General features: G+C 56.2%; 1 protein-coding gene across 1 annotated transcript in view; it reads left to right on the top strand.

The window, feature by feature from the left end:
* Window positions 1-3,888, top strand: part of TBC1D2 (TBC1 domain family member 2) — a gene marked incomplete at both ends in the record, with an annotated part of 50,038 nt that extends 46,150 nt beyond the window's left edge. The window contains 3 exons of the mRNA XM_080709167.1: window positions 2,163-2,348; window positions 2,977-3,098; window positions 3,681-3,888. Of these exons, the coding sequence (XP_080565293.1) occupies window positions 2,163-2,348; window positions 2,977-3,098; window positions 3,681-3,888 (516 nt within the window). The remainder of the gene's footprint in view (window positions 1-2,162; window positions 2,349-2,976; window positions 3,099-3,680) is intronic.
* Window positions 3,889-16,130: the final 12,242 nt, after the last annotated feature.

Raw genomic sequence — 16,130 nt, forward strand, 5'->3', positions numbered from 1 at the left:
TAGGATGGGAGTGGGATGGGAGGAGGGAAAGGGGGCAACTGGTCCTGCAAACACTCATCACTGTCCACTGAGCAGTGTCCATCATCCATCACTCCCCTGCCTTTGGCCCCAGAGACCAGCGGAGCGGGGCTCAGAGCCCCACCCCTCCACCATCGTGACATATGGCATCACCTCTCCGAACCCCAAGCTTGCTGGCTTTAGAATGGGAATAAGTTGCTTTCTGGCACAAGTGCAAAGTCGCTTCAACCCCCTTCCCTGTTATTGTGCATCAGCTTTAGGGAGAGGCCACCTGCTCACTGCCCACCTCCAAGCCAGATGTGTGCCCACCCTCCTTTCTACTCCCATCCGTAACACCAGCTCCTACCAGGCCAGGGCCAGGGCCTCGGGCTCAGGTGCGGCACGGAGGAGAGAGAGCAGGGCCGGGGAGCCAGCAAGTGGAGAAGCGGCACAATTGCATCGGCAGCCTGGGAGGGCAGCCCAGGAGAGCAGGCCAGCCTAAAGGGCATGCTGCTCAGACAGTGACAAGGTGGGACCTGCTCCCAGTGCCATCAGGGGCCAGGCTCCTGGCTCACTGCTCCGCCATCCCTGGCCTGAGAGTTCATCCTCGGGCCTGTCTCTTGGTCACAGAGGGCTGCACCACGCTCGGCCCAGTGATGTGGCCTAGGCTGGAAGGGCAGAAGGCAGGAGATAGCTCCTCCCAGAGCGTTCTACTAAGATCCTATGGTTCGAACTGCATCTCAGAGCAACCCTTCCTGCAGGGCAGCCTAGGTACGGTGCCATATTTTATTTCCATGCCTCAGCATCTCTGAACTCGAGATGCATTATACCACCAGTGCACAGTTCGCTAATATTGTTGTTGTTACTGAATTTCCCCTATTGGAATAGAATTTCCCCTATTTGAAAGACAGAGAAAATAATAAAACATACCTCTATCTGTCCTTCACCTGGTTTCTGTAATTATCAACCCAGGTAGGCCTGTTTCCCATCCATCCTCCATCCACTCCTCCTGCTTTGATTGTCTTGAAGTAGAGCTCAGCCAGCATGCCAGGTCACCCCCAAGTTCTTCAGCAGGCTCCATAGAGTGTGAGACCCTGAGGTCTTCCCCCAGGTCTTGAGCTGCACACCTGGCCTCTGCTGTAGCCCCAGGGTTGAGGGTTCAGGAAAGAGGGGAGTCGCTGGGTGCTTGCTCATTGCCAACACTGAAGCCTGCAAGGACTTGCACAGGGGAGAGAGCTGAGCAGCCATAGGTCCAGGCCAGGAGGAGCAAGAGGAGGCTAAAACAGCTTTTTAGCCAGGCGTGTTAGCACACGCTTGTAATCTTAGTACTTAGGAGGCTGACACAGGAGGATCGCAGGTTCAAAGTCAACCTCAGCTACTTAGTGAAGCCGTCCACAACTTAGTGAGACCCTGTTTCGACATAAAGAATAAAAATAGGGTAGGGGGAGTAGCTTGGAGGTAGAATGACCCTGAGTTCAATCCTAGTACCAAAAATAAAAAAAAAAAAGTAAAACAGGGTCCTTGAAAATGGGCAGGAACCACAAAGTGCCACAAATTGGAGCCAGGGCCGGGAGCAACCAGCTGGGCCCAGTGAGACAAGGACGGAGGCAGCAGGACGTGGCCACCAGGGAGCTCGCTGTGCCCCTCGCCCTGCAGCCTCCCACTCTGAGAATATCCCTCCATGTCACTGTGGCAGGACATTATGCTCCCTCTCCCAAAGCCCACCCAAGGACCTTGCCCCAAACACCAAGTATCTTAGGGGTGCGGCCCAACAGGGGTATAGAGAACAGCCCCAGGTGTCCGCTGATACAAACCTAAGAAGATCCCCTTTCCCCAGGGCCTCCATGAATGAGACCAGTTTCTCTGAGGTGCTGGAGGGTCTGCTGGGATTCCAGGAGCCAAGAGCTCACCAGCCCAGAACCCTCCATCTCAAAGCCTGACGCTCCAGCCAGAGACTCTGGCCCGAGTCCGGAGCAGAGGATGATGGGACACAGCACCTGTGTCCCCGCGCTGGACTCTCGCTCCCCAGGTGCTCAGGCCTCCTGAGTGGGGCAGGGCCCACTGGGAACTCTGGGATTCTGTGTGGACGGACTGCATCTGAAGGGCAGGTAGGGGGCAGGCAGCCGCGTGGGGCTGCAGGTGACAAGCCTCTTGCTGCCTTCCAGGTGGACCAGCGGGTGCTGCAGGACCTCCTCTCGGAGAAGCTGCCCCGGCTGATGGCCCACCTCGGGCAGCACCACGTGGACCTCTCCCTCATCACCTTCAACTGGTTCCTGGTGGTCTTCGCAGACAGTCTCATCAGCGACATCCTCCTGCGGGTCTGGGACGCCTTCCTGTATGAGGGCACCAAGGTAGGTGCTGTGCAGCTGGAGCCGGTCCCTTTGCCCTGGAGAGAGAGGATGCAGTGCTCACCTGTCAGGGCATCTGAAGGCGTGGCTTCGCAAATGGTCAAGCACTCTGAGCACCTGAGAGGAAGAGGGGGTTCTGCCTCTGAAGATGTGCCCCGAGGCTGGATGATCTTCCTGGAGAGGGGCCCAGGCACCATCAGGCACACATCCCTGTGCCGCCCGTCCCCTGCCACCCTGGTCCCTACATTCTGCCCTGTTTGGACTGAGCCCTGGGTTGGGAGGCTGGAGCCTGGGTATGGCCCAAACCCGGCCTTGCTCTTGCTGGGCGACCCTGGGCAGGTCCCCAGCAAAGCCTCATATGAGATTCAGTGTTAGGTCTTACAGCACAGTGCCTTACCCCATCCTGGGGTAGCCCTGGGGTAGAGCTGGAGCTCAGTCCAGAGCCCTGATTGCCAGCTATACCCTGGGGGGTGGCCCACATCCCCCAGCCCCTGTGGCCTCCCCACACATCGTGCCTCCAGCCTCAGCCTCTGCTGCCTGCCAGGGAGTCCCAAAGTGCCCATACCTCTGGGTCCCCCCTTGGGGTTGCCTTCTGGACCCCATGCCCACCCGAGCCCCCCACTGGCCTCAGGTGGTGTTCCGCTACGCCTTGGCCATTTTCAAGTACAATGAGGAGGAGATCCTGAGGCTGCAGGACGGCCTGGAGATCTACCAGTACCTACGCTTCTTCACCAAGACCATCTGCAACAGCCGGTGAGGCCCCGCCCACCCCGCCCCAGCCCCGCCCTAAGTGAGCCGTGGCAGTGACTCTGGCCCCCATCACAGCCTGGGAGACTGCAGGGCAGTTCTCCTCGATCCATCGACCCCTCACCCAGCATCCAGATTCTCTGGGCAATTTGCGTTCTTGCTCACTTTCCCCTGCCCCAAACACCCCTGGCCCAGGAACTTGGAACAGAGAATTATTTGAGTTTCTAGAACAGCCCCAGCTCTGGGCTTCTGCCCTTGCAGTTCTGTAGAATGCATCCTGGCCCACCACCATCACTGCCTGCTGGTCAGCTGCATCCCTCAGAACCCAGTCCACCTGTTGCCTCCTCCAGGAAGCCTCCCCTGGCCCGCGCTCCCCGCCGGGTTAGTGCCCTCCTGAGGTTACCCTTGCGTCCTGCCTGCACACACCTCTCCAGGTGGACAGGAGCTTCTTCCTTGTTTCCTTCCTAGAAGCCGGGCTCCCTGAGGGTGGGGAGAGGGGTGCCACTTGCGAGTGTGAGGGGATCTGGGAAAGTCTAGGGAGCACAGCCCCGCAGGCGCCATGCCCTGGGCTGACTGTGTCCTCCCCAGGAAGCTGGTGAGCATCGCCTTCAACGACATGAACCCCTTTCCCATGAGGCAGCTGCGGCAGCTGCGGGCCGCCCACCGGGAGCGGCTGGAGGCCGAGCTGCGGGAGCTGGAGCGTCTGAAGGCCGAGTACCTGGAGAGGAGGGCGTCCCAGGGCCCAGCGGTGCCCGAGGGCTGCGCCAGCGAGGACGACGGGGAGGGGGATGCCTGACCTGCCCCCCAAGCCTTTCCCTCCCTTGGTGGGCGTGGTCCAGCCTCCGAGCCCATCACCATGTGACCCCAGACATGCCCCCTGCCTGCCCCAGGCCTCAGTCTCTCCAACGGCTTGACGCCATTGGTTGGGGTCCCTTATCCTGGGCACTTACTCGGAGATGCCACCGCTTCCGCCTCCCCCGTGGGCAAGAGCGGGCTCTTCACAGGGCACCTGGCACCTTCCCTAACTTATGTCTGTATAAACGACGTTCACCAGCTTTGGAACTTGAACTGCTCTTGTGTACAGTAGTTCCTGGAGGTGGGTGCCTGGAGGTGTCACACCAGGGCCTCAGCTGCTGTTCCTGGGGTATCCATAGGGCCTCTGGCTCCCCGAGGAGCTGGCCCTGAGCTGACAGGGCAATGGTCTTTGGGGCTCCCCTCCAATGCCAAGTGGGTTTGCATCCAGGCCTCCCTTTGTGGCGGGGCCTGTCTCCAGAATCCTGAGCCGGTGTCCTTTCTGCTCACACCCCATTCTGGGGGTTCCCCGGGGTGAAGCCTGCCGAAGCCCCGGGGTGAAGGAACTGGGCATGGGCAGACAGAGAGCTGGGGTTGGGGGGCCCCCACTTCTGACCTGCCTTGCCCCTTCCAAGTACGGGCCAGCAGGGTGAGCCCTTTTGCATAAAACAGGAGTGAGGGCTGGGGCTGGGGCTGGGGGGCAGCTAGTCTCCACCCACTGAACCCTGGGCTACGTGGCCCCAGCCTTTGTCTGTCCTTAAGGTCAGTCAAGGGTTCTTCCAGGTCCTTCTCAGCAGTCAGGGCACTACTCTGACACCTCCAACCCCGCCCAGTAGAGCCAGGTACCATGGGGTGCACCTTGAACCTGGCTCTCAGGGGCCAGGTGTTGAGCAGGGCTCAAGTGGAGACCTCTCTGGACACCCCCCATCCTCCAGATGGAGCTGCCCATCCAGGTGGGGCTCCAGCCCTACTGGCCGCCATGGATATGGGCTTGAGAGCGTGGCACCAGGACCCCCACACTGCAGCCCTTCGAGGGGTGCTCTGAGCTCCCTGCTCCTGTGCTCCCCAGAGCCCCTGTCTGGCACCCACCCCAGGGTCCCCATGAATGGGGCATTGACTCCTCGTTGTTGCAGACTTTTTTATATCTGCTAAGGTCCTTTTACCAGCAGTTTCTGTGAAGCATGGTAGTGGTAGGAGGGTGGCTGGGGTCACCTGGCTCCCCCCACCCACAGGCTGGGTGCTGTAAATCTAAGGTCTGTATGACACTGGCTGACAGAAGCCAGCCTTATGGGATGGGAAGTGGCACCACTGCGCCTGACACAGAGCATCAGTGGCAGTGCACCCCCTCCTGAGGCTGCCAGAGCCTCAGTGCACCCCACCCCACCTGAGACACAGCCACCCAGCGCCCACTGCCACCTCCCTCCCCCCATGTCTACCTCCTCCCTCTTTCCTCTCCCATTCTCTCCCTTCTCTTCCTGCCCCCCCTCTTCCCTCTCTACCCCTGTAACTCCCCTCCTGGGACTGGTGGCACCAGACCAGCTCTGTGTGACCTCTGGTTAATACCTGGCTGGACCTTAAAATCTGAAGTAGATTTTAGAACTATGGCATGGTGGCACACGCTTGTAATCCCAGCATTCCAGAGGCTGACACTGGAGGATCGCAGTTTGCAGCCAGCTTCATTTACTTAGTGAGGTCCCTTGCAACTCAGTGAGACTCTGTTTCAAAATAAAAAATAAAAATATCCCAGCATTTGCAAGGCTGAGACAGGAGGATCACGGTTCATGGACAGCCTCAGCTACTTAGCGAGACCCTTTGCAATTCAGTAAGACCTTGTTTCAAAATTGAGAATAAAGATAGGGCTGGGGATGTAGCTGGGAGGTAGAATGCCTCCGGATTTCATCCCCAGTGCTGCAAAAAAAAAAAAAAAAAAAAAAGAATAAAAATTAGGGCTGAGAGTGTATGCTCAGAGGTAGAATGCCCCTGGGTTCCATCCCCAGTACTGAAAAAAAAAAAAAAAAAAAAAAAAAAAAGAGCCACTGGGTGCCAGGCGTACACAGGGAGGGCTGGGGACCACAGGACAGTGAGGACTGCCGCCTCCAGCCCTGAAGGGGAGCTGAGAATGAGAATTGCCCATTCTGAGCTCCTACTCAACCAGGTCAAGCTCAGTTGACCAAGAGTGTACAGGGCACAGAGATGTGAACTAACCTGCCAAAGGGGGTTGGGCCATGCTCAACCCAGAGGCCCTAACCCTGAAGGCAAGGAAGGCTCCTCCCAACTCACCTGCCTTCTCTGGAGCCTGGACACCTGCCCTAGGACCCAAGGGAAAGGGCTAGTCTGGTCTGTGGCCTCTGGTGGGTCCACTCAAAGAAAGGGAAGGGGAAAAGGTTTGGAATGGTTGCCTCCATCTGGAATCGTCGCACTGTCTCTAATCAGAAACAAAGGCAGAGTATACACCCACAGGACAGTGGGGATGCGGCAAGGATGGCCCCGCCCCGCCCAGGACTCTCAACCTGCTGCGGCTGCTGCCCCGCAGGGGCCTGCCCCTCCTCCCCTGCTCTTCAGGAGGGCTTTGGGGCCCACCCCTGGTGTCGGGTTCCTGGCCCCGAACCACAGCTGTCTCCCCTTCCCCAGGGGCTGCTGCTTTCCAGGGCTGGGGGATCTGATCCCTGCAGCCCCTCCTTCCTGCCCCAGGGATGCCACTTCCAAGTACCCCCTCCCAGGTCCTGGGCCCCCAGCAAGCCAGGTCCAGGCCCATTCTGTAGGGGAGGGAAGGAGTTCCCCAGGGAACCTCCTGGGGAACACCTCAGAGAACAAAGGGACCAGGTGGAAGTAGGAGGAGGGACCCGGAGGACTTTGGAAGATCTTGCACAGAGGCCAGAGGCGGAGACCAGGGCGCCTCCACAGACAGCCATGTCTGGGCTGCTGCCCCCAAACAGCCCCTGCCTCAGACACTGCCCTCTCATCCTTTCTCAGACCCGCCCCAGCAGACACGGGGCGTGGACAGAAAGGGCTTGTGGGGCAGAGAAGCAGAGAACTCCCCACACACGCCTGTTTTGGCCCCGCACACAGTTGACCCATCCATGCAGGTTGAGCAAAGCCAACCATGTGGGAGCCTGGGAATGAAGGGGTGTCTCCCAGTGAGCGCAGAGGCCTGCCAGAAGGTGCTGGCTTTGGAGCCAGACCCAGCTAGGTCGTGGCCTGCTTGGGCCTCAGTTTCCCTATGGACGCAGTTCAGAGGCTGGTGGGCGTAGGAGGAGGGAAGGGCAGGAGAGGAGGAGCCCTATCCCACCCACACAGCAGCCTCAGAAAGGGTCCAGGTGGTGCGAGGTGTGGAGGCCTGCCCTCTGGCTGATGTGTCTGTATACCACAGTCTCCGGAAGGTGTTGATAGAAGGTGGAAGGCATGTCCACAGGGGATCTGCTCCAGGTATGAGGGCTGGACAGCGACCCCGAACAGGGGTAGGGACACCAGACACTGGCCCAGAGGGAGTCAAGACAACCAGATGCCTCAGCCTGGGAAAGGTTCTGGCTCCCTCCGCCCCCCCAGTGTAATGCAACTTGGAGTTCTGAGTTTTTGGAATCCCCACATGTCAAACTGTATCCATATGCTCTTTGGAAACTTCAAATATCCAGCGTTGCATGCTGATACCCAAAGGGCACCCCATTGTCTTCCAATAGTCTGGCCGCAGGAGGCCAGGCCCAGGGCTCAGGGCTTTGAGGACCACACTAGACACTGGCAGGGACCCCTCCAGCTATGGCAGGACAGTGGCCCAGTCCAGAGCAGAGCTTTAGCCCTGGCCATTCTAAGATTAATAATCCCCCAAATTAGCCGGGTGCGGTGGCACACTTTTGTAATCCCAGCATTCGGGAGGCTGAGACAGGAGTTCACAGCCACCCTCAGCTACTTAGTGAGGCCTCAGCTTCCTTCTGCAAGAAATAGTATCAACTTCCCAGGCGTGTGTGATAGCAGAATGAGGTAGTGCGCAAAAGATACTCAGAACAGGGCTGGCTCAGGAAGTGTTAGGTGGTGTGATTATTAAGGGCAGCCCCCCCCGCCCCCCCCACACCACGGCCTAGTGTCCGGTCTGGAAAGCTGGGGAGACTGGACAGCAGCGCCCCCTCCTGGCTACCGAGGAAAGGAAGGGCTATTTCTTCCCGAGGCCTCGGGGCCGCTCCCGCCGCCGGTGTTGGGAGCGCTTCCTCTAGCAGGGCCGCCGGCGCACAGCGCCCGGGGCAATCTTCTGATCCGATTCTCAAACAGCCCCTGAGACACACGGGTTATTGTCTCCATTTCACCAAGGGGGAAACTGAGGCTCCGGGGGTCGCATCCCTTGCCCACGCCTCGCAGCGAAGGACCCGTGGGCCGTGAAGCCCGGCGGCCCGGCCTCCGCCCCGGGCACCGCGGCGGGTGCGCGCCCGTGCCGAGGGGACGCGCGCCGAGCAGACCGGGGGTCGCGGTGGCAGGGCGGGGCCTGGCAGGACTCGCCCCGCCCCGGCCCGCCCGGCCCCGCCCTCGGGCTGCAGCGGGAGGCGGCGGTGCCGCGCGCGGGGACTCGGCGGGCGGCGCGGAGCCGAGCCGGAGCCGGACCCGGACGCCGCCGCCGCCACCTGCGGCAGTCAGCAAGGTAGGCGGCCCGCGCCCCCCGCGATCCCGCGCTGGGGCCGGGGCGGGGGCCCGGGCGGGACGTGCGCGCAGCCCCCGGGCTGCAGGATGCTGGGCTCGGCGCCGCGGGGGACCCGGCGGGAAGCAGGGACCTGGCTTCCAGCCCTCTGCGTGACCCTGCAAAAAACCTGTTCCTCTCCGGGCCTCAGTTTCCCCAGCGGCGTAGCGGGCCCCCTCTTCGGCCACACTGCTGGGAGCGGGTCCCGACGGCTCGTGGCCCGCGTTGGGCACTGTCTGCACCGCCTGCCGCTCCCGCCCGCGGTGAGGCGGCTCGCCCTGGGCGCGGCCAGCCGGTCCCGACAGGCCCTTGTTGCGCCCTGGTGTCCCGTGGGACCCATGTCGTGACCCTCCCTGGGTGACCAGCTGGGCCTCGGCTTCCCGGTGCGGGCGACGGTGGGGGAGGAGGCATTCCCCAGGTCCCTGCAGAGCCAGCCTGGGTGTGCGGGTGGGGCCGGCAGAGTGCCTGCTGAGACCTGCTTGGTCGTCTGGGATGAGGGACCCTTGCTGGAGGTGGCCAGACCCTCAGCTGCAGACCTGCCTGGCCCAGACCCGGGCAGGCACCCACCTGCTTTTAGGGAGTGGTGCAGGACGGCCTGGTCGATGCCTTGGCCATCCTAGAGCCCAGCTGTGTGTCCCAGCTGCGGGACGGGGCTGGCCCTGCCACATCTGGACTCCAAGGGGTTACAGCACCAGGAGGCTGTGTCTGCCTGGGACTGAATGAGACAGACACACCACGTCTGAGGGGCTGTGGTTCCAGGGCCTCTGGATACAGAAGGTCTCTGGCGTCTGACCAACCCCTCTGTGAGACGCCCCCTGGGAGGGCTTGCTGCTCTCTTGCACACGCCTTCTGATGGCGGTCTCACTAGCTGAAGATAGAGCTGGAATCTGCTTCCTGCTGTTCCTGCCAGGGTTCCATGGACACCATCTGACCCCTCCTTCCCCACCCATGGACAGTGGTCAGGTCCCTTCAGTGTGCTCACCTCCAAGCTGCACAGCTCAGACAGAGCAGCGTCTCTGGTCAGAGCCAAAGACGGCAAAGCAAGAAGAGGGAGCTGACGAGCTTGCCCCAGAGCAGCTGCTGAGCCCATTCTGGACCCTACTCGGAGCCCACCTGTGCATCAGGACTGGCCTGTCCCCCAGCTCCCTGCAACACACACACACACACACACACACACACACACACACACACACACGCCCTTTCAGCCCGTGGCCCTCTTCCTGCGTCTCTGGAGCAGTGTCTGGGAATCAGTTCTGAGCCTTTGGCCCCTCATGACCTGCCTCTCAAGAAGAGAAGAGAGGTGAGGGCCAAAAGAAGGGAGGTCCCCTGGGCAGGTGGTGAGCTCTGTGTCGGCTCAGGTATTCAAGCAGAGGCTGGATGAGCATTTCAGGGGTCAAGGGGAGCGGTGGGGTCCCAGAGCTGAAGTAGAATGGCCGTGATGTTTGTTACCCTGCCGCCGTGGTGGAGCGGTGCAGGCCTTGGAGCTGTACCTCAGAGGGCTGTTATTATCCCCTTGTAAAGCAGATGAAGTGTACATGCAGGCACTGGAGCCCAGCTCCAACGCACAGGCCTAAGTGCTACCTAGGCCTCCTAGGTCTCCCGTGTTGTCTGCGCCCTGTTTTCCTGCTCAGCTGGTTCAAGTCATTTTGGCCTAATTTAGAAGCATGGCAGATTCTGGTTATTAAAGTTATCCTAAGCCGGGCGTGGTGGCGCACGCTTGTAATCCCCGCGCTTGGGAGGCTGAGACAGGAGGATCGCGCAGGTTCAAAGCCAGCCTCAGCTACTTAGTGAGGATCTCAGCAACTTAGTGAGACCCTGTTTCCAAATAAAATATAAAATAGGTCTGGGAGTATAGCCCGGAGGTAGAAAGCCTCTGGGTTCCACCCCCAGTACCATCAAAATAAATAAATAAATAAATTTATCCTAAGCCAAGCATAATGGTAAACACCTGTAATACTAATACTTAGGAGGCTGAGACAGGAGGATTAAAGGTTCGAGGACAGACCCAGCAAGTAGTGAGACTCTCATCAACCTAGTAAGACCCTGTTTCAAAATAATAAAATAAAATAAAATAGGTCTGAGGGTGTGACTCAGAGGTAGAACACTCCTGGGTTCAATCACCAGCACTAAAAAAAAAAAAAAAAAAAGTCATCCTAGCAGGGCATGGTATCAGGTACCTATTCCCATTACTTAGGAGGCTGAGAAATGAGGATCACAGATTCGAGGCCAGCCTCAGCAACTTAGTGAGATCCTGTTTCAAAATGAAAACATGAAATAGGGCTGAGGGTCAACTTGGAGATAGAATGCCCCTGGATTCAATCCCAGTATCAAAAATACCAAAAAAGTCAATTTATACTAATAAATCTTAAATGTACCATGAAATTATGGAATACCAGAGCTGAAAAGAGTCTTAAACATCTCCCCCAATCCCCTTATTTTACAGATAGGTAACACCTGTCCCCATAGGGGATGTGACTGGCTAAAAAGTCACACGGCAAGCCCGGCACCAAGTTCAGGGACTCAAATTACAAGATCAGAGAGTTAAAAAAAAATAAATTAAATTTAGCGAGGCCCTCAGCAACTTAGAGCCTTTTTCAAAAAATAAAATAAAATGGGGCTGGAGGTGTAGCTCAGAGGTAGAATGGCCCTGGTTTCAACCCCCCATAACACACACACACACACACACACACACACACACACACCTTCTATCACTGCCGGCGTAGATGCAGTGTCCAGAGGAAAGGCCCTAAGACTAATATGAGCAGACAGATCCCGGGATGGGCTCTCCCTCTGCCCCAGTTGCACCTTGGCTCCGTCCCTTCCCTCTCTAGACCTTACTTCCCTCATCTGTGAAATGGGAGCGGGCTCAGTGGTCGCTGAATTGTTCCAGCCTGGGCAACCCGGTGGCTTGGCTAGACCAAAGAAATCCCTTCCTTTCGCTTAAAGTAGCCACGGGCACGCGACCACGAGGGACTCTTCCAGCCTCCCTCCCTCCCTCCCTCCCTCATCATTAAATGAATTCCTCTAAACGAGCGTGGTGGCGCACACTTGTAATCCCAGTACTTGGGAGGCTGAGACCAGAAGGATCACAGGTTCCCAGCCAGCCTCAGTTACTTAGTGGGGCCCTCCACAACTTAGCAAGACTGTTTCAAAATAAAGAATAAAAATTAGGGCTGGGGATGTACCCCCATGGTAGAATGCCCCTGGGTTCCATCCCAAGCACCACACACACACACACACACACACACACACACACACACACAATTCCCCTAGAGCTGGCCGCCAACTCCTGCGCACCATTACCACACATTGTAGAGCTTGGTGCCTTTCTTGGAAGAGCCAATAATGCAGCCGCGCCCTCTGTTATTTTCTGTCTGCAGTGCTGCCTCCCTCAGAACAGGTAGGAGGTGCCTGCAGTCCCTGGGGTCTGAAGGGCCAGGGACCTCACCCAGGTGCGTGGCGGGCAAACGTTGTGTGGGTGTGCCCTGTCCAGGCCCAGAGAGGCTCCACCGTGCAGTGGGACGCGCATCAGGTTGAACCATGGGAAACAGCCTCTATCCAACCATTTTTTGACTTACAGAAAAATAGCAATTTCATTTGGTTCAGCCTAAGTAGAAAAAGATATAATTAAAGATGTAATTACTGTTCCTTACCATAAATGAGAGACAGGCAGGGTGCGGTGGGGACTAGGAAGGTGTGATTATAAACTTGGAGAAGCCTAGGAGGAGGGGCCGGGAGCCTGCCTGGAAGAATCAATAATGATGATGATGGTGATAGCTACCTAAGTACTTGTCACCTGCCCTCTTCCCTCCTAGCCTCTCATTCACTGAGTCATCAGGCCAGTATGTATTCAGCACCTCCGTTGTGCTTCAAGTGCTGGGGGTAAGACGGGGCCTGGGGAGTCTGATAGTAAACAAAATGCAGCCTGGAAAGATCTGCCCTGAAGGAGCACGGCATCAGATAGGGACTAAAGGCAGACAATGAACAATAAGTAATAAGACAGTGATAAGTGAGAGGAGCAAATAAACAGGGGGGTCTGAAGGGGGCCAGGGGACCCCGCGGGGTTGCAGCTCTAAGCAGGGCGGTCTTTAGGATTCACGGGGAAGGTGCTTTGGGGCAAAGGCTGGCTGAGCGCACTTCTGGGGAGGAGCCAGCAGCTGGAGGGAACAGCCTGTACAAAGCCCTGAGCTAGGCTCACACCTGGCCTGTCCAAAGAAGAGCAGGATAGACCAGTGGAAGAGGGAAGTGGGGACGCAGCACAGTTCAGGCTGTGCAAACTCTCCATGTACAGCACGGGGCCTGCAGGTTTCAGAGGGAGGCACTATTTTTTTTTTTTTTTTTTTTTTTTTTTTTGGTGGTACTGAGGTGCCTGGAAGCCCTTCTACCTCTGGGCTACACTCCCAGACCTATTTTATACTTTTTTTTTTTTTTTTTTTTTTTTGGAAACAGGGTCTCTTAAGCCAGCGCAGCTGACTTTGAACCTACGGGATCCTCCTGTCTCCGCCTCCCAAGTGCAGGGATTACAAGCGTGCGCCACCACGCCCGGCTGGGAGGCATCATTATTTTTATCCCTCCTTTTTGATTAAGGAAATAAAAATACAGAGAGGTTCAAATAACTAGCAAACACAGTGTCTCAGAGAAACTAGGGGTCTTAGACCAGGGCAGTGGGGAGCCTTGGGAGGCTTTGGGGCAAGGCAGGAGCAGGCCACATTTGAATGTCTGTGATTCCTCTGAGGTCACTGTGGTCTGGTTGTGTTGAAATCCCAGCCCCCAGGGGGATGGTGTTAGGAGGTGGAGCCTTTGGGGGTGATCAGGTCAAGAAGGTGGAGCTCTTGTGATGGGATCGTTCCCTTTCAAAGAGGCCCCACGAGACCCTCACCCACTCCACTAGGTGAGGACAGCGTGGAAGGTGCCCTTCTGTGAGGCAGGAAGCTGGCCCTCACCAGCCTCAAGCCTCACAATCTGCTGTCTTGACTGGGACTTCCAGCAATACCTTTCTGTTTATACCTTTCTGTTTATAAGCCACCAGTTTATGGCATTTTGTTCTGGCAGCCCTGGCGGACTGAGCAGGATGCAGAGACACGGCTGTGGAAGTAGTCCAGCCTGGGTGGTGAACACGGGCAGGGTTCTGCTAGACGTGGTGCCAAGGGAGTGATTGGGAACCCAGGCCAGTGAGCAGGAGGAGGGCTTCTTACGCTCTAAGATATCTTGAGATTTTGCATCAACCCAGCCCAGTCCTCATAAAACATATAGGATGGATGGTATTAATCATTATTCTTCCCATTTTTAATGGGCATATTATGTTATATGTAAATCGCATCTCAGTAAAGTTAACTTACAGCCAGACGTGGTGGCACACGCTTGTAATCCCAGCGTTTGGGAGGCTAAGGCAGGAGGATGGAGGTACGCTGACAGCCTCAGTTACTTAGTGAGGCCCTCTGCAACTCAGTGAGACCCTGTTTCAAAATAAAGAATAAAAAATAGGGCAGGGGGTGTAACTCAGAAGTAGAATACCCCTGGGTTCTATCCCAGTGCCAAAATAAATAAATAAATAAATAAATAAATAAATAAATAAATAGTTAACTCACAATGAAAGTAGGTCTGTTTTTGTTTTTGTGGTACTGGGGATTGAACCCAAGGACATTCAACCTCTGAGCTACATGCCTAGCCCTATTTGATTTTTTATTTGGAAAAAGGGTCTTACTAAGTTGCTGAGGGCCTCTGTAAATTGCTGAGGCTGACTTTGAACCTGCAATCCTCCTGTTTCAGCCTCCCAAATACCAGGATTATAGACATGCACTACTGCACTGGACTATTCTTTTCTTTTCTTTCTATTCTAACTACTCCATGAGGCTGGGCATGGTGGTACATACTTGTAATCCTAGTACTTGGGAGGCTGAGACAGAAGGATTGCAGGTTCAAAGCCAGCCCAGCAACTTAACTAAGGTTGCTCTCAGCAACCTAGTGAGACACTGTTTTTAAATAAGAAATAACAGCTGGGTATGGTGGCACACGCTTGTAATTCCAGCATTTGGGAGGCTGAGACTGGAGGATTGCAGTTCGAAAACAGCCTCAGCTACTTAGTGAGGCCCTCTGCAACTCAGTGAGACCCTGTTTCAAAATAAAGAATAAAAAATAGGGCAAGCCGGGCGTGGTGGCGCACGCTTGTAATCCCCGCGCTTGGGAGGCAGAGACAGGAGGATCGCGCAGGTTCAAAGCCAGCCGCGGGCGCTGGCTTAGGAGACCCTGTTTCCAAAATAAAAATGTAAAAATAGGTCTGGGAGTGTAGCCCGGAGGTCGAAGGGCTTCCAGGAACCCCAGTACCACCAAAAAAAAAAAAAAAAAAATAGGGCAGTGGGTGTAGCTTGGAGGTAGAATGCCCCTTGGTTCCATCCCCAGTACCACTAATAATAGTAATAATAAACAATAAATAAAATCGGGATGAGGGTATAGTTTGGAGGTAGAATACCTCTGGGTTCAATCCCCATTGCTACTAAATAAAGAAATGAATAAATAAATACATACTCGATGATAATGGAGAATTTTGTAGAAAAAGACAACAGAAGCCTGGCGTGGTGGCACACACTTGTAATCCCAGTCCTTGGGAGGCTGAGATAGGCGGATCTCAGGTTCATAGCCAGCCTCAGCCACTTAGGCCTTCTGCCACTTAGTAAGACCGTGTTTCAAAATAAAAAATAAAATAGGGCTGAGGGTGTGGCTCAGAGGTAAAAGGCCCCTGGGTCCAATACCCAGTACCACACACACACAAAAAAAGAAAACAAAAATAAATTTTCTGTATCTCTTTTTTGTGTTCCAAATAATCAATATAGACATTTGGGTGTGTTTCCTTTCCATCTTTGTCTTTTTTTTTTTTTTTTCAGTACTAGGGATTGAACCCTGGGGCATTCTACTTCCTCTACATCCTCCGCAGTACTTTCTATTATTTATTTTGGAACAGGGTCTCTTGAAGTTGCTGAGAGCCTCACTAAGTAGCTGAGACTGGTCTCGAACCTGTGATCCTCCTGTCTCAGCCTCCCAAGTACTGGGATTACAAGCGTGCGCCACCGCACTGGTTTACTTTCAGTCTTTTTTTGTATCATCCGTGTTTTACAGAAGAGAACACAGGCCTGGAAAGGCTGGGCCGTTGGCCCGGGGCCAGCATTTGCACCGTGTCATCTGAAGCCAGTGCGCGAGACGGTCCTCGCTCCTGATGTCACCTCATGGTCAGGGGAAGTGAGGCCCCATGGACGGCAGGGCCTTGCCCAGCATCTGTCAGCCAGCCAGGAGCAGAGATGCAGGTGTCACCCCAACTAAGAAAGGAAGAGCTGAGGCCTCATGCAGGGCCCATGTGACGGCAGCTCCCAGCTTCGCCTCTGGCTCAGAGTTTGCAGAGGGGCTGGCCAGTGGCATGACCCTGCCCAACAGGGAGAGCTGGGGACTACAGGCCAGCCTCATTCCCTGGGCCCAAGAGCTTCAGCTGCAGCCCACTCTGGGAGGTGGCCAAGTGGTGGGAAGAGACTGTTTGGGGCTTTGCCAATTTACAGCGGCCCCCCTAGGCGTCGGCCCTGTGATCTGACTGTGCATCT

The sequence above is a fragment of the Muscardinus avellanarius genome (genome assembly GCF_963383645.1).
Source record: "Muscardinus avellanarius genome assembly, chromosome: 13".
In the NCBI taxonomy this organism is placed as follows: domain Eukaryota; kingdom Metazoa; phylum Chordata; class Mammalia; order Rodentia; family Gliridae; genus Muscardinus; species Muscardinus avellanarius.